The following is an 18,372-nucleotide window of genomic DNA, read 5'->3' as shown; positions in this document are numbered from 1 at the left end:
CACGATATATTATAGATCAAGAGAAACACGTGTGCAACATATTTGCCAGTAAAATAGTGTGAAATGAGATTCAGAGTGACTTGGACGCGTCTGAGGCCACTCAGAGCTATCATCATATTATCCCCTCTCTGCTCCTCGTGATCACCACGGTGACATTTTAAATATGTCAGCGGCCACCGAGAAGATGTGCAGCGGCATCACGCGTGAGGGTAAATCTTAAGGTCCTCGGCGCCGATCACACGTGACTCCGGGGGAAATAAATCGCCCGTCCCCTTTAATTTCAATTTCCGTGCGTGATATATATTGTGATCACCTGTCAGAGGCGGCGCCTGCGCACTGGAGCGGGAGGCGGAGTGGATGCTGATCGCTCTCTATCTGCTGCCCTGTGCCCTCCATCCCTCGGCGATCAGACAGACACGGACTTAGGGGGGGATATCCGCGCAGGTTTTTGGGGGGAAGATGGGGACGCAACCCGGCTGCTGACGAAGGTACAGTCTCTCTCACTGTCACCGGAATAAGGCGCCTCGGTGTTTGACATTGTGACCGTGGAGGGTGAAGGATGCTCGGCTGCGGGATGGGAGGAGATGAGCGGGGGGACACGGAGCGGATAACAGATGGTATTTCGGGAAATTACAACGATGACAGGGCTTTTGCTGGGTTGCTTTACCATTTTGGGCTGCTTTAGAATAATTTTTAATATTGTATGTTATACTAGGTTATTCCAAAAAAATCTGAACGGGCGCCTGGTCAAGGGCACAGGAATAGGTGATAATGTGCTTTTTAAAATGTTTTATCTTTTCCTACACTCACCCTTAGAGCTGTCATCACCTTTACGCAGAGCAGCGTTTTGTCCGGTTTCGATTGGTCGTGCGTTCTGCATGCCTTTTCCATTTGGCTACGATGAAAACGCTGTGTGAATCCACCGCCTATAGGCAAAGCATTGCTGCTCGTGGGCAGAGCATAGTAAACGTTAAATCCGAATTGTAAACGCCTATTAACAGAAACACTTGCTCATCACAGATCTGTACTGCCCTTGACGGAGCGCTAGTAAAAAAAAAAAAAAAAAAAAAAGAAAGAAAGAAAGTATTCACTTCCCATGCATTATTTGACGGGCCTCTACCCGGATGTGCCTGCAGTTTCTCCAGAGAGAGCGCTAGATTTTCCTCTGTTTACTCGCTTTGCTGCTGTAAAAACACGTCCTGCATGAGATTTGTCACCGAGCGACAATCGGTGCCATTTGGCTCAAGACGGGAGAATTCTCTCACTGCTCTGGAAAAACGCTCATCGGAAGCTGTGAGTCCACCTTTGAATGATCAGCTGAATGGGTTTTCTAGCAGCTGTCCGCCTCCTGTATTGCACATTGGTGTGATTCGTAGGCTGCTCTCGATGAAAGGGATCTCTGAGATTTGTGGGCTGTGAGCTACAGAGCGGCTCTGACCCTGTCCGTGGTCCTGAAAGCAACAGTCGCTGCGGAGTAAATCAAAGTGAGGCTGAATCCTAAATGGATCTCTGTGTAGAGGCGACGATTGAGATGCAAATGATGATGGTTTCATCCTGGATTAAAGTGAATTTTATTTATCAAGCACTAGTGTGTGACATTGGCAGTTTCTTCACATTTACAGTGTATTCAAATGTAAATTCCTCTGCTGTAAAAAAGGTGTTATTTTCGGATTTAGATGCACGGCTCTACATGAGAAGACACTGATGGACTCCTAAGTTGAGTTAAAGGAGATAACTTGATTACAATATGCATAGCGGGGATCAAAAAACACACCTTGGACAGTGACTAATGGATGGGTGATATTATATTTCCCCCGCATCCCTTTTTCCTATATCCATCACACTTAAGTGTGCTATATTTATTTTGTTTATCAAGCAGGCTTAGACAGTATTGTATGTGGTTCAGAAATTCTCACGCTCACTTTCATTATCCCTCCCTCGTGTCTCACACTTTCTCTCTCTCACTCTCTCTCTCTGTTTATCATGCATTTAGGAAGTCTGATGTAGATGCTGAGCCAGAGGAGAGCCCAGGGAGCAGCAGCAGCAGCAGCAGCAGCAGTGGGGCTGTAGATGCCCTCTCCACAGGCCCGGCCCCAGCCCCCTCTCAGGCCTCTGCAGGAGAGCCAGGACAAAGAGGAGACAGCTCCTGCTCTGACTCCGACAGTCCTGTAGATTCCAGCTCCTGCGAGGAGGAGGACGAGGAGGAAGAGGAGGAGGAGGAAGAGGAGGAGGAGGAGGAAGAAGATCCAGCAATGTTCTCCTCAAAATTCCTCAGTGGGGCCAACCCCCTCAATGCTGTGTCCTCTGCTGTGAATAAGTTCGGTTTATTTGGAGATGAGGGGGAGGGGAATAAAAAACCACCTCCCCAGCAGGGGGTGAAATCAGCTGGAGAACAGCAGCCAGGAGTAAGCCCTGGCAAAGACCCTCAGCAAAATCAGGGCCCCCCAAAACCAGGCCAGGGCACCCCTATGCAAAAGAGCCAGCCTGTTCCTAAGCAAGGATCACCGCAGCTGCAGGGGAATGGACAGACTGGACCTTCAAACAAGCCCGCTGGGCAACAAGCTGCTTCGAAGCCGGGGACACAGCCTGCAGCCCAGCTTAAAGGAGAGCCCCCAAAAAACCAACCTAAGGGCCCACAGCAGCAAGGCTCACCTAAGCCGGAAGCAAAACAACAGGCTCCGTCTAAGAGTGGAGCACAACCAGAATCTCCGAAGGCATCATCACAGCAACAGGTTCCACCTAAGACAAAAATGCAACAACAAGGCCCTGCTAAGACTGGTGCACAGCAGCAGCAACCTGCAAAGACTGGAGTGCAAGGGTCTACAAAGGTTGGGACTGAACTGGGGCAGCAACAGCAGGGGTCACCAAAACCTGGACAGCAGAAAGGCGGCAGGACTACGCCCCAGCAGCAAGGCACGAAGGGACCTGGCACCCCTGGGTCTTCATCACCGGCAGCAAACAGATCTCAGTCTAAAGCAGGAGCTAAGTCTCTCTGCCCAGTGTGCAACACAACAGAACTTAATGTGCATACCAAGGATCCACCAAACTATAAAAACTGTACACAGTGTAAAACTGAAGTCTGCAGCTTGTGTGGATTCAGCCCACCAGATTCTGATGTAAGTAGCAGCAGTTTTTGCTTTTGCATAATTTCTTTCATATTTCCACATGATTTTCCTATGCTCAACCTAATGCATTTAATTCATGTCTGTAACATGTATAGTACAGAATATACCGTTTTTTACTAAATTTAAACAGTTCTACTGGAATTCCTGTTCAGTGCAGACAGATTATTAGCTGGTGAGAGTTATTTCAACATGAGGCATTCTTGCATTTAGGATTCAAGTTTACTGCACCACACAGTGCAATCTTCACATAATTTTTTAAAAACCTTTTTTGGTTGTCTCTAATATCAAATTAACAATGATTTAACCAACACCAGTATGGATAAATTAGTGTGGTGTCCTTGCTAACCGCTTGCCATTAACAATTATTAAATTTTACAAGTTCTAAAAATTATTCGTGGTGCATCTTATCTAATTTTAGGAAATACATATAGATAATTTTCCTGTATATTTGTGCATTATGTGCACACTTTACCTATGTGCATCTATCTTTGTCACAGTGTATGTGTCTGTATTTTCTATATAGGGACGTGAGTGGCTTTGTCTTACCTGCCAAATAAAGAGAGCTCAAGGAACTTCGGAACCACCGGGACCTCCCATGAAAAAGCCCACATCAAACCAGACACCGTCTCCCGCTGCACCTGTCAAAAAGGAAACATCAGCGCCAGGTTCACCTCAGAGATTGCAGTCTACGTCAACAAAAGTGCCAGCCAAGGGTGAAGCTGCTAAAGGACCAGAAAGTCAAAAACAAGCCAGCCCAGCAACTGCTCAGAAAACGACACCCGAGACCCAGAAAGCATTAGGGTCTCCAAAACCTTCTAGTCAACCTGGACGCAAGCAAAGCAGTGCCACCCCAGCTCCCCAGCAGGAGTCGGGAGGTTTATTTGGCTTCAGTGGTGCTAAAACTGAAGCTGCAAAGCCTGAAGAGTCAGTGACTGGGAAGATGTTTGGTTTTGGTTCCTCTATTTTCAGCTCTGCATCGACTTTGATAGCTTCAGCTGTTCAGGATGAGCCTAAAACCACACCTCCGGTTTCTCCTAAAATGCAGCCTGCAAAGGAGACCAAACCAACTTCTGCCCCAAAGTCAGAGCAAGACAAGAAACAGCAGCAACCTCAGCAGGCAAAGGTTCAACCAGCAGGGCAGGGGAAAGTGGAAAAATCAGAGACTCCAAAGGTAGCAGCAGCCCCCCAGGGTGCTCCTAAAGCAGACAAGTCCACTTGTCCAATCTGCAAGATGGTGCTCAACGTGGGCTCAAAGGATGCTCCCAACTACAACAGCTGCACTGACTGCAAAAGCATTGTCTGTAATCAATGTGGATTTAACCCCATGCCAAACGTTAAAGAGGTAAGACGTGGAATTTATTGAATGAACTCAAGATTGAATGAATGAGGATTTAAAGAAAAGGGAGTAGAAACATTTGAGGAATTTAATTCTCTAAAAGTTAAACGCATCACTATATAATTTAATAGTCTTGGGCTTAAATTGCTTTTCTTTTCTGGATGGTTTTTGCAGAAACTGTTCTGTCTGAGTTGTTACATTATTGCCTCGTGTCTCAAAAGTGTTTACTACTTAAAGACAGAACTATAGCATGCTCTTGGTACTTTTGAATGAAGTTCTTAAAGAACCAGCCCCTGGTAGGAAAACTCCTGTGAAAGCTGTTAAATTCCTTTTTGATGTTCACGGGTTCCTTAAGCAATCTCTTTATTTGGAAAGCTATCCTCAAATGGTAGAATTTGTATGCATGAATGAATGAATGACATGGCAACAATCATTTTCAGATTGTAGAGTTGAAGTCCAATTTATAAGAGGCGTGTTTAATTAACATCTTTGTCATCAAACTGTATTAACACTAAATTACGACAGACATATAGAAAGTGGATCCAGATCTAAGTTGCCTTTGTATTTCTGTGAAGTCCTGTCATAATGTCCAAACCTCTGACAGCAAGTCACAATGAAAAGTAAATGTGTCAGACCCTGCAGGCTTGGGCTTACACTCATACAAAGCAGACTGAAACACCTGTGGTGTCTCTCCTTTTTCCATTATTCATACACCTCTTTAGAGTAAAAAAAAAAAACAAAAAAAAAACCAGAATTACTTTTTTGCAATAACATCTCTACTGCCATCCCACATACAGAATTTATAGAGAATTTCTCCATGATGCTTTAAAAACTATTGATTAACTCATATGTTGACATTTTGTTAGACATTGTTGCTGGACATTAGTCAAAGAGATTTACTTTAAAAGCTCTATGCAGCATCACACATCTAGTGGGTATTGTCTTGTAGGGAATTCCGAATACATGGCAAATGAACTTGGCTACCTGATGCACAAAGGAGTTGACACGACTCTGTAATTCAATACACAGTTAGCATCTACATTGCCAAGGAGAGTTCAAGGCTACTTAGTCACGTGATACTACTTAAACTAATGCTTAAAACAGTGGACAAAAAACTAAATGAAAAGAACTTTATTTGAATTTTGGAAGCACATGTAAATGTGAGTGTTTTAACATATGTAGTGTAAACAACTGATAGACTGTCATTATTGTCACTCGACTTTCCATTTTTGACTTAAACAAGTGGAGAGTGTTTGCTTTTTTCATAAGCTTACTTTTGCACTTTTGGAAAAATAGTGGTTGGTTACAATAAACTTTAATGTGTTTAGTTAAATAAAAAAAATCGGTGAATTTTTCTAAATACATGTGGTAAATACTAGCTATCAGCAATAGTTTTGCTGATTGATGTGTTTCTCACATCATACAGCTTATTAAAATTACATATGCATCATCAGTCGCAATTTTTGAAGCAACCTAGTCCTGTGTTCATCTAAAACACTGCAGCCCCCTACAGAGTTTGCCCACAGCATTCCATCATTCATAATGTGTGTGTGGGTGTTTTTGTGTTCAGAATGTGACATCTAATTTCCTAGCTTCTCTAATATGCACTTTTTTCCTTTTCATCGTACTTTTTTAGAATTCAAAGTAGTACATGTTTAATTTATTTTTGTGTTTGTTTTTTTAAAGGGAAATGAGTGGCTTTGCCTAAACTGCCAGGTGAAGCGAGCTGCTGCAGGAATTGAACCTCAGAGAGACCCGTCTTTAGTTAATTCATTTAAGAAGACACCTCCAGCACAGCCTGCACTGCAAAACACTTCTTCACCAGGGTCTCCTCAGAAAAAAGTATCAACACCAGCAGCACAACCAGCTAAGGCTGAAGTACCAGACAGTCATAAACAGGTCAGCCCAGCTCCTGGTCAGACAAAACCTCAGGAGAGCCAGAAGACAGGTCCTCAACAGTCAGTCCAGAAAATTCAAACTGCACAGAAGCAGGGAAATGCTACTGCACCACCACAGCAAGAGTCGGGAGGCTTCTTTGGTTTTGGTGGAGGTAAAACTCAGCCCGAAGCTGCGAAGCCTGCAGAGTCAGTGACTGGGAAAATGTTTGGTTTCGGATCCTCTATCTTCAGCTCTGCATCCACTTTGATTACTTCAGCTGTTCAAGATGAGTCAAAAATTACACCGCCTGTTTCCCCCAAGATGTCTCCGGCAAAAGACCCCAAATCTCAAACTGTAAAGAAACAAGAACAAGAAAAGAAACCGGAGAAACCACAGCAAGCCAAGGGTTCCCCATCAGTACAACCAAAAGCAGACAAACCTCCATCAGAGCCTCTAAAGAAAGCATCAGCTTCACCAGTTGTTTCCAAGGCAGGCCAGTCTACCTGTCCTCTCTGTAAACTGGAACTCAACATGGGCTCTAAAGATCCTCCCAACTATAACACCTGTACTGACTGCAAAAACACTGTCTGTAACCAATGCGGATTTAACCCCATGCCAAATGTTAAGGAGGTAAGACAACAGAGAAATGTAGATCACAGAATAAATGATCTGAACAGTGATTGTGACATTAAGTCTTCTTCATTTTTACTAAATCTTACTTGTTTGCTTTTTGCTCTGTTATAGGTGAAGGAGTGGCTATGTCTCAACTGTCAGATGCAGAGAGCACTAGGGGCATCTGAACCTCCAGGAACTCCGATGATGAAACTACAGGCTTCACCAAATAAAGTCAGTGCACCTATCAGTGCAGCAAAGAAGGACAGTCCCCCATTGGACACCCCTCAAAAGAAAGACATTCCAGCGCCTGTTGAATCTAAAATAAAGGAAGGCTCTCCGTCAGGCTCCCCTGTCAGGAAACCACAAAAACAAGCAGAACAGGCAGCAAAGACTGAAGCTGTGAAGGGACCTGAAAGTCAGAAACAGGTCAGCCCAGCACCTGGTCAGAAAACTGCACAGCAAGGCCAGAAGACGGGTCCTCAGAAACCACCAGACCAGGCCAAACCAAATCAAACTGGAGTTAAAAAGAGTAGCATTACATCGACTACACAAGAGGAATCTGGAGGGTTCTTTGGATTTAGTGGTCCAAAACCTCAACCTGATGCTGCAAAGCCTGCTGAATCTATAGGTGGAAAAATGTTTGGCTTTGGTTCCTCAATCTTCAGTTCTGCGTCCACTTTAATAAACTCAGCTGTCCAAGATGAATCCAAAACGACACCACCAGTTTCTCCCAAGATGCCTGCTGCAAAGGCAATTAAATCACCTCCTGTTCAGAAACCTGAGCAGGAAAAGAAACCAGAGCAAGTTCAACAGCCCAAAACCTCTCCACTGCCACAAGCCAAAGTAGAAAAAGGCCCATCAGAGCTCAAAAAGGATGCAGCAGCTTCACCAGCTGTTCCTAAGGCAGGGCAATCTACCTGTCCGCTCTGTAAAGTCCAGCTCAACTTTGGCTCCAAGGAACCTCCAAACTACAATAAATGTACTGAATGCCAGAACACTGTCTGTAACCAATGTGGATTTAATCCGATGCCAAACGTGTCAGAGGTAATAATAATAGTAAAAATGACATAATTTTCCATTTTACTTTGAAAATACAGTAAAATACTGATTTATGAAGGGTATAAGTAACATTCGAAAGTCCATATTTGGACAGGAATACACTGTGAAATGCATATTTTTATCCTGCATGTTACTGCAAATATTTCATCCAGGTATTGAAAATGTTCATATTTTAATTTAGTATATTTTCTTTTTTCAGGTTAAAGAATGGTTATGCCTGAACTGTCAAATGCAGAGAGCGCTTAGTGCATCTGAACTGACGGGACCTCCTATGAAACCGAACACTGGAGCTAACAAAATCACTCCTTCTGCTGTACAGCAGAAAATCACAGCTCCCAACCAAGTGGAAAAGAAGGGGAGTTCCACGCCAGGTTCTCCTCAGAAGACGCCGCCTGCAGCAGCAACACCTGCAGCTAAGGTTGCACCTGCCGCTAAAGGTCCAGAGAGTGAAACAAAAACTAGCCCAGCTCCTGGTAGGAAAACTCCTGTGGACATCCCAGGGGCACCAGGTTCTCAGAAACCTACTGACCGGACAAGTCAACCTGCTCTGAAACCGACCAAGGCCGCCACAGATACACAACAGGAGTCAGGAAAGACATCTGGCTTGATTGGTCCTAAAGCAGGCCCTGATGCTTCAAAAACAACTGAATCAGTCAGTGGAAAGATGTTTGGCTTTGGGTCCTCCATTTTCAGCTCAGCATCCAACTTGATATCATCTGCTGTCCAGGAAGAATCACGGACGACGCCTCCGGGCTCTCGTAAGATGTCTGCGCCAGCACAGGTCTCTCCCAAAATGTCTGTTGTGCCCAAGATTTCTCCAAAAAGTACACCAACGGTTTCTCCAAAAATGTCACCCAAAAAACTTGCTCAGAAGCCAGAGCAGGAGAAGAAACTAGATGAGTCAAAACAGGTCAAAGAGGAAAAAGCTCCAGCACCATCACCAAAAGCAGCAACAGTCTCACAAATGGCTCCTGATGCAGGTCAGACTACCTGTCCGCTGTGTAAAGTTGAGATTAACATCGGCTCCAAGCAACCTCCCAACTATAACACCTGCACTGAGTGTAAGGCTGTTGTCTGTAACCAATGTGGATTTAACCCCATGCCCATAGGAGAGGTAAGTACAAAAATTTGACAAATCTATGACAGAATAAATTGTTTGCCTTCTACGCTGCCTTTAGTTCCATAATACTGAAAAAAGCTATGATTCTTTCTTGAGCAATGATCTGTGGTCTTTTTTTCTATAACCTAATTGACTTGTAGTGGAGTTTTGAGGATCTTTTCTTAAGCTCCTCTCTAAATCCTCTCTCTTCTAAATTAGTGTCATTTCACATTCTAATGCAACACATAACCACGTGTCTACTATGGTTTCAGGTGAAAGAATGGCTATGTCTTAACTGTCAGATGAAAAGAGCAGTTGGAGCTGCTGAGTCCCTTGGACCTCCCACACTGAAGCCCCAAACCTCACCCAAAAAACTTCCTTCACCTGTTGCAGTCCAGTTAAAGGATTCTCCCAAACCAACTTCGCCTCAAAAGAAAGCCACTCCAGACCTTGCTGTACAGAAGAATGAGACTTCAGAACCAGTTTCTCCACAGAGAAAACAATCAACAGCTTCAGTGGGGTCAGGTAAATCTGAACCTGCTCCTGCACCACTGAAGCAGGCCAGCCCAGCACCTGATCGTAAAATACCACAAGAAAAACAGAAAGCAGCTCCAGACAAACTGCCAGATCAAGCAAGCCAAGCTGGGCGCAAGCAGAGTAATGCCAGTACAGCATCACAACAAGAGTCAGGGGGGCTTTTTGGTTTTGGTGGTCCTAAGCCTCAACCTGAGGCTGTGAAGCCGGCAGAGTCAGTGACCGGAAAAATGTTTGGCTTTGGTTCTTCCATTTTCAGCTCTGCATCGACTTTGATAACCTCAGCTGTTCAGGACCAGCCGAAGACCACGCCGCCAGTTTCTCCCAAGATGTCTCCTGCAAAGGACCCCAAATGTCCTGCTGTCAAGAAACCAGAAGAGGACAAGAAACCAGAGCAACCTCAGCAAACAAAGGGTCCAACCTCAGCACAGCCAAAAGCAGGTGAGATCAAGTCTCCTGCTCTCCAGAAGTCAGAGCAGCAGCAGAAAGCAGAGCCATCCCAGCAGACCAAAACACCTCCACCGGTACAGGCCAAAGTGGACAAAGCCCCATCAGAACCTCCAAAGCCTTCAGCAGTTTCGCAAGAAGCTGTAAAACCAGACCAGTCCACCTGTCCACTCTGTAAGGTCAAACTCAACATAAGTTCCAAGGATCTACCAAACTACAGCACGTGCACTGAATGCAAGAACACCGTCTGCAACCAGTGTGGATTTAACCCTATGCCAAATGAAACAGGGGTAAGTGTAGAGGAAAAACAAATAAATAAAAATTTACTACATTCTCATTTTACTGTTGACAGATTGTATAGATTTACATCACACTTGCAAAATATGTGTCTGTTTTCTGGGAAAATGAAACACTATATACACCATATTTTGCTATGTTTAAAAGCTTTGGGAATAAAAATGAAAAAGAACGTAGTAATTAGTTGAATAAATAAAAAAATGTCATTATTCACAGATCATCTAACAGTTTATAATTTTTCTTTCTTTTTTAGGCGAAGGAGTGGTTGTGTCTCACCTGCCAGATGCAGCGGGCTCTTGGAGCAGCGCAGCCACCAGAAGTCGCTTCTGTCAATGCTCAGACACCTGCAAAACCCCAAAAGAAAGACATTAGCAGCCCAGCTGAACCTGAAAAGAAACAATCATCAGCACCGCAGTCACCTCAGAGGAAACTATCTGTAACAGCGCAGCCACCTAAATCTGACACTACTGACAAGCCGGAGGTTCAGAAAAAGGCCAGCCCAGTTCCTTCTAAGAAAATACCACAAGAGCCCCAGAAAACAACAGGTCCTAGCAAATCACCAGAGCAGCTAAGACAAGCTGAACGTAAGCAGAGTAATGCCACTGCAGCGACACAGAAAGAGTCAGGAGGCTTCTTTGGTTTTGGTGGTGGTAAAGCTCAGCCTGAAGCTGAAAAGCCGGCAGAGTCAGTGACTGGAAAAATGTTTGGATTTGGTTCTTCCATCTTCAGTTCTGCATCCACTTTAATTACTTCCACTGTTCAGGACCAGCCTAAAACCACTCCACCAGTTTCTCCTAAGTTGTCCCCTGCAAAAGAAATGAAATCCCCTGCTGCCCAGGAGAAGAAGAAGCCAGAACAACCCCAGCAGACCAAGGCATCTCCACAGGTGCAGGCCAAAGTAGAAAAAGCTCCATCAGAGCCTCCAAAAGCTGCAGGAGTCACTGTGAAACCAGGCCAGTCCAGCTGTCCGCTCTGTAAGGCTGAACTCAACATGGGGTCCAAGGATCCGCCTAACTATAATAGGTGCACTGAATGCAAGAACACCGTCTGTAACCAGTGTGGATTTAATACGATGCCAAATGAGTCAGAGGTAAATAAGAATTACTCAAGATGTGAACATTAATGCAATGTATTTCATTCTTTATAACATTTACACTTCTCTGCCATTTAACTTTTCACATACAAAGTGTATTGTGTCAGTTTACAAGTTGATGCTATAGTGTACTTTGAATTGAAACACACAAATACTGGTGTTTGTTGTGCTGTGGTATGCCTTCATGTTATTTAGTTTTCAATGTTTTATAAGCACACTAACTCAAAGCAATATTGTTTTCCTTGCAGACGAAGGAGTGGTTGTGTCTGACTTGTCAGATGCAAAGGGCCCTCAAAGCAACAGAATCAGTACAACCTCCGCTGATGAAACCTCAAGCATCACCCAGCAAAGTGCCTGCACCTGCCCAAAAGGATGCCACTGCACAAAAAGCCGACGTTCCAGACAAAACTCAGAAGGACAGTCCAGCACCAAGTGCACCAGAAAAGAAAACGGACATAACACAACAATTAATCACCGCCACACCACCAGCTAAAGACACTCCAGGTACTGCTTCAGCCTCAACAAAAGAGGAGAAACCTAGTGAGCCACCTGCCAAGAAGGTTCCAGCCAGCACGGCACCTCCAAGCAAAGAGACAGGGACTAAAGTTTCAGATCCAAGTGCACCACTGCCTGCTCAAGCTCCTCCTGTCATCACCAATATGGAAACTTCAATTGAAAAGAAAAAGGATCTCACTCAACCAAATGTTTCTCCAACTAAAGCAGTACCAGAAAAGACAGAGGAGAAAGCTGAAACAGTTCAGCAAACAGCTGTTAAATCATCTGATGAAGTACAGCCCCAACACGCCAAAGAGCCACAGCTAGTTGAAACATCACTTGCCAAAACTGCTCCACCAGCAACACAGCCAGAAAAACAAGAATCAGGAAGTTTCTTTAGCTTTGGTAGTCCTAAATCTCAGCGTTCTGCTTCAATAACAACTGAAGCGGTGACTGGGAAGATGATGGGATTTGGTTCATCAATCTTCAGCTCAGCCTCAACTTTGATAACATCTGCAGTTCAGGATGAGTCTCACACACCACCAAGTTCTCGCAAAATGTCTGCTCCACCAGTCTCTGACAGAAAGTCAGAACTGCAGATTTCTCCAAAGCCCAGCCCCCCTTCTTCTCCAAAGGTAACTACAGCAAAGGAGGTTAAGCCACAAACTGCTCAGAAACCAGAAATGGAAAAAATCCCGGCCCAAACTCAGGAGGCCAAAGCTGCTCCATCAGGACTGACTAAAGTGGACAAAGCTTCAGTAGAGCCTGCAAAAACAGAAGCTTCCCAAGCTGCTGCAAAAGTGGGTCAATCTACTTGTCCACTCTGTAAGGTGGAACTTAACATGGACTCCAAAAATCCTCCAAACTACAACACTTGCACTGAGTGCAAAACCACTGTCTGCAGCAAGTGTGGATTTAGTCCCATGCCAAGTGTAACAGAGGTAATTAAATGACAAATAAATAAATAAATCTTTCCTTGTTTAGCTTTTTGGTCAAAATACAATGTAGTAAATTAATTTGATTTATAGTAACAGGTTTATTTTTTGTAAGCATTTTATTTGTAATGACAGAAAATTAGTTTAATTGTATTTTTTCTTCTTGTAACCTTTTAATTTATTGGAAAACTGGTAATTTTCTCCAGTTATTCAAAGTACTTAATTAGATCAGTTGATTGAAACACTGTTATGAGAGGTCATAATTAATGACTCTTGACCCACTCACTTTTTCTTGTTTTTGATTTTCAGGCGAAGGAATGGCTGTGTCTCAACTGCCAGATGCAGAGAGCACTCGGAGCTTCTGAACCTCCAGGTCTCCCCATGATAAAACCACAGCCTTCGCCAAGCAAAGAGGTTCCTGTCACCACAGAGAAGAAAGAAACCCTAACGTCAGCTACTCAGGAAGACATTCCTAAGCCAAGTGCACCCAAAACTGCGCTTGCTGAAATTGCTACAGCCAAAGAAACAGACGCCACGAAAGTTAGTGCACTAACAAAGAAAATTACTCCAGCAGCTGCTCCATTGCCTGATAAAACTGTTCCATCCACTATCACAAAGACTGATGTTTCTCCGGCTCCACAGAAACCTTCTGCAGATAAGCCCAAACAGGCTGGAGCACAACAGACTCCAAAAGTTCAGACTACTTCCAAGCCTGCCGCTCCACAACCAGACACTGGAAAACCACCCACACAGCAGCCTCCAAAAGCTGGGACATCTCCAGCTAAATCTGCACCACCACCAGCTCAGCCTGCAAAACAGGAGTCAGGAGGCTTCTTTGGTTTCGGCGCTCCTAAAACACCACCTACCGCAGCAAAGTCTGCAGAGTCAGTGACAGGAAAGATGTTTGGCTTTGGGTCATCTTTTTTAAGCTCTGCATCCACATTAATAACCTCAGCTGTCCAGGATGAATCGAAAACACCACCAACTCCTCGTAAGATGTCCACAGCCAGCGTCTCTCCTAAAACCACACCTCCGGCCTCTCCTAAAACAGTACCTCCAAAGGACACCAAGCCGCCTGCCATCCAAAAAACTGAAGAGAAGAAACCAGAGAAACCACAGCAGGATAAGACTCCTCCAACAGTACAAGCCAAAGTGGACAAAGCTCCGTCAGAGCTGCACAAGGCACCAACCGACACCCAAGGTGCTTCAAAGGCAGATCAGTCCACCTGTCCACTGTGTAAAGTCAAACTCAACATGGGTTCCAAGGATCTACCCAACTACAACACCTGCACGGAATGCAAAACTACTGTCTGCAACCAGTGTGGATTTAATCCAATGCCAAATGTGTCAGAGGTAAATTATTGTGCCCACAGATGTTACTTTTGCTTTAATTTCACTGCTTTAAATTGAATTTCTGCAATTATTTAGTTATGGGTTTAAATGAGCATTTTACAGATTGAATATTGTCGATCACTGTGGAAAAAAATGTGTTATTATAATTATCATATGCATTTAACCTGCTTCTAAAACAAACTGTTGTCCTTTTATATCATGAAAAGTTGTTGTCATTAATTATCTTTTTTTTATGATAGCCCTGATTATAATAGATACTAAATCATAATCTGTTAATATAGAATGTGATATTAAGATGCTTGAAGCGGCCAAATACCCTCTGAACTCTGCAATATTATTGTTGAAATCATTCTGAAATTGTCCTGAAAACTAATTTCTTCTTCATTTGTTTGTTAAAACATGGTGATGTTTTATTCAGCAATGATTTATGCATTCCATTGCTCTTGTTTCAGGTAAAGGAATGGCTTTGCCTGAACTGCCAGATGCAGAGAGCCCTAGGAGCATCTGAACCCACTGGACCTGCTGTAGTGAAACCACAACCGTCACCAGGCAAGGTTTCTGCACCTCAGAAGGAGATGCCGGTATTAGTCCAGAAGGAAAAGCCCACAGAACATACAGAGGTGCAAAAAGAGGCCACTCAAACAACACTACCCAAAAAAGAAACCCCCAAAGCTGAGGCTTCGGTGCCAACTGCAGTCCAAAAGACAGACAAACCACAGCAAGACATTGTGCAAAAGACGCAAGAGATTTCAGGGACTCAACAAAGACAAGCCCAGGATAAGGCTGGCCAGCAGATACTGGTAGGAAAACCTCCACAAACTACAAAACCAGAAGTCAAACCAGAAGCTGGAAAGCTACCACAACAGCCCCCTAAATCTGCGACCCCTCCTGCAAAATCTGCACCACCACCAGCTCAGCCTACCAAACAGGAGTCAGGAGGCTTCTTTGGCTTTGGTGCCCCTAAAACACCACCTACTGCTGTAAAGTCTGCAGAGTCAGTGACAGGAAAAATGTTTGGCTTTGGGTCATCTTTCTTAAGCTCTGCATCCACTTTAATAACCTCCGCTGTCCAGGATGAATCTAAAACTACTCCACCAACTCCACGTAAGATGTCCACAACAACCACACCTAAAACTACGCCTCCAGTTTCTCCCAAGATGGCCCCTGCAAAGGATACCAAACCACCTGTCACACAGAAATCAGAGCCACCTCAGCAGGCCAAGCCTATTCCAGCAGCGCAGGTCAAAGCAGAGAAAGCTCCACCTGAGCCTCCAAAACCTACGGAGGTTACCAAGGTTGCCCCTAAAGCAAGTCTGTCCACCTGTCCACTGTGTAAGGTCGAACTCAACGTGGGCTCCAAGGATCCTCCCAATTACAACACCTGTACTGAATGCAAGAACACTGTCTGCAATCTTTGTGGATTTAACCCCATGCCTCATACAGGAGCGGTAAGTGCAATAAATTACATATTTTTTGAAAGTTTAGTCCTGAAATTTCTCTGTTGTGATTTTCTGCTGAAAGTCTGCCATTTTGTAAATTAAGCTGGCTTGTGTTCAACTGACAAGAGCGATTATTATGACTGGTGTTATTTGTATTTCTGTGATGAGTCCACCAGTTATCAGTATTCAGTTCAGGCAGCCAAACATGAGTAGAGGCTCTCCACAACGTCAGGGTAGCGGGACACTTCACTGTTATGCACATGTTTCAACATCATGCAGAATTAAGTTTTGCGAAACTGACATTGTACTACATCTAAACCATAAGTAGCAAAACACATAGAACTGACACTGTCATCAGATACACAACACAGACAGCATATTAAACAAATCATCTAAATAATACCAACAGAGATAGCATAGATTGAAGATATGAATATTGTAGAATTAAGTACAGTGACCTGGTAATGCACCTGGAAAAAAACTCCTTTTTAAGGACTTTGGGTCTTTTCATATGCTTCTCACTGTTTTTGTTTAGCACTAATGTCATCTTCATTTTGAGAAATGTGAACATATTCAGTGACAGTACTGTTGGCATCTGTCAAAAGTAATATTGTATGTTCTGTGATATAAGAGCTCTCTCTGTTTGCCTTTGCCATGTGGGCCTCTGAATGACAGTAGTATTCAAGATCATGAATATTTATGTTAGTTCTTATGTACTCAAAAGCACTAACTTACCTGGTTAGATAAAAGTTAAATGAAATTTCATTTTCTAGTAAGTTACTACACTTGTTATTACATTTGTTGTTTGTTGGTATTTTTTGTGCAGTCGAGCACACCGTGTTTTGGGTTTGAGTGTGGAAACCGCACAATCAATTTTTTATGCTTTTTTGTCTTTTTACTCTGTGGAATATTTTTCTGCTGTGTAAAGGGAGAAAAACCAGCAGACTGTCACAAAGCCCTTTATTCCTACTGAAAATAGAGCACACAGGAGGCAGAATTTTGCTCAGTTGTTTGATTTTCTTGAAAAGGAATGTGAATTACAAGTGTGGTGGAATACTAGATGAAGGTACCACACCAGATAAGGACAGCCTCATTAAGTTGGCTTTCAGACTTTGAACAGTTGTCTGCATGCATTTCATTTAATCTGTTAATCTTTGAATTAATGACATGCTTTGAGAGATCTCAAACGTAAAACCATACCACAGCACAGGCTATGTGGCGACTGACTGTTGTGGCTATCTCCCCACTGGCGAGGCCAGAGTTATGACATAACGCTCATGAGAATAGTGCATCAGCAGACCAGCAGCAGTGAAAATGTATTAAAGTGATTGAGAGTTGTGCAACAGCATTAGTGAGATGGGATCTGCTGCCATGGGAGACCAGGGACTGGGGAATCTCCATCCCCGTGAGAGATTTGAGATGGCAAAGCCCTGTGATATGCCAATAAGTAGAGGTGAAACGGATTAAGTCCAACACAACACGGTGCAGAACATTAGAAGAACAGACATTTCTTTTCTGGCCATCTGCCGTCTCAGATCAGAGGCTGAATGCAATTCAACAATGTCCCCTTCATTTTATGGGGGTGGCAATAACACACACACGTGTACCTGCATTGTAATCTACACACACATGCAGGTTATGGTTGAATAGCCTACAGTATATTAGTTGCAATGATGCTTCCCTCTCCGCATCACTGTGTGTGTGTGTGTGTGTGTGTGTGTTTTGTTTGTTTGCTTGTTTATTTGTTGTCTTTTTGTATTCTCCTGTGGGTTTTGTTCAACAGGTAATTCCTTACAGTAAAGAAAAAAATGTCTTGTTAACACCTAAATATGTAACAGATACATTTAAAGGAAATAATGTGACTTAGTTTCTGGCTGTATTTTTAGCTGACAGTTGTTTGTATTGGAACAGTGCTCTTGCAGACTGCCAGTAAGCAACAAACTAATCTCTGCAGAGACTGTGAGCATTATTTGTCTCCTTTCTTTATTTCTGCCTTTAGTTTAATGTCCCAGAAATAGATTACCACACGCTCAGTGCACATTGCACATTATTATGGAGAAATGACACTGAAAGAGATGTGCCACTTATGTAATTGACACTTCTTACATTTTTGTTGACACCAGAGATGGGGAAGAGCTTAAGGGTAGGAGAGGTCGGATGGGGGAAGGGATAAGCATAAATGGTTGCCGCTGTGGGTACAACATAGATTCATTGCTCTTAATTGGTGAGGAAAACAGAAATAGCCTGGCCTCAGCTCAGCTGGATTGGATGTGCTACCATACTTACTGATGTCCTATGACCTGCTTTATCCAAGGAGGCTGAGGCTTTTTCAGGAGGATGACAGAAATGCCTCCTTTTAAAATATGAAAAGTACTTGTAAGGTTTATAAGAAAAGGAAGTGGCTTTGGGCAAAGTGAGTGCTAGCAGCAAGTATATCCATTTTTCCTTTTGCCTGTTCTGCTTCAGCTGATGCCATCAAAAGCCTGGGAGTGACTGTTGTCTGATAAGTAGGGCACACGTGTGTCATGCTTTGCCAACGAAAGCTTTGTGTGTGACAGACAAGACAGTATGAATGATAATTCCTCAGCAATTTTTATGTTACCAGGTGGCTATATCCTGGGATAAAAATATCTTTTTGTTTGCTTTCTGGTACAAAGCCCTCACATT

The 18,372-nt window shown here is 43.6% G+C and overlaps 1 protein-coding gene across 7 annotated transcripts in view; it reads left to right on the top strand.

Moving 5' to 3' along the window:
* The first annotated feature begins 331 nt into the window (after positions 1-331).
* Positions 332-18,372, top strand: part of pclob (piccolo presynaptic cytomatrix protein b) — a 61,628-nt gene continuing 43,587 nt past the window's right edge. For all 7 annotated transcript variants that reach the window (XM_055009072.1, XM_055009071.1, XM_055009070.1 and 4 more), the window contains exons 1-11: positions 332-488; positions 1,994-3,116; positions 3,649-4,467; positions 6,148-6,969; positions 7,084-7,998; positions 8,213-9,127; positions 9,385-10,383; positions 10,644-11,480; positions 11,732-12,919; positions 13,223-14,266; positions 14,719-15,714. In XM_055009072.1, the coding sequence (XP_054865047.1) occupies positions 2,253-3,116; positions 3,649-4,467; positions 6,148-6,969; positions 7,084-7,998; positions 8,213-9,127; positions 9,385-10,383; positions 10,644-11,480; positions 11,732-12,919; positions 13,223-14,266; positions 14,719-15,714 (9,399 nt within the window). In that variant the 5' untranslated portion in view covers positions 332-488; positions 1,994-2,252. The remainder of the gene's footprint in view (positions 489-1,993; positions 3,117-3,648; positions 4,468-6,147; positions 6,970-7,083; positions 7,999-8,212; positions 9,128-9,384; positions 10,384-10,643; positions 11,481-11,731; positions 12,920-13,222; positions 14,267-14,718; positions 15,715-18,372) is intronic.

This window comes from Amphiprion ocellaris, chromosome 3, assembly GCF_022539595.1.
Source record: "Amphiprion ocellaris isolate individual 3 ecotype Okinawa chromosome 3, ASM2253959v1, whole genome shotgun sequence".
Lineage (NCBI taxonomy): Eukaryota > Metazoa > Chordata > Actinopteri > Pomacentridae > Amphiprion > Amphiprion ocellaris.
This window is presented reverse-complemented; position numbering and strand designations above follow the sequence as displayed.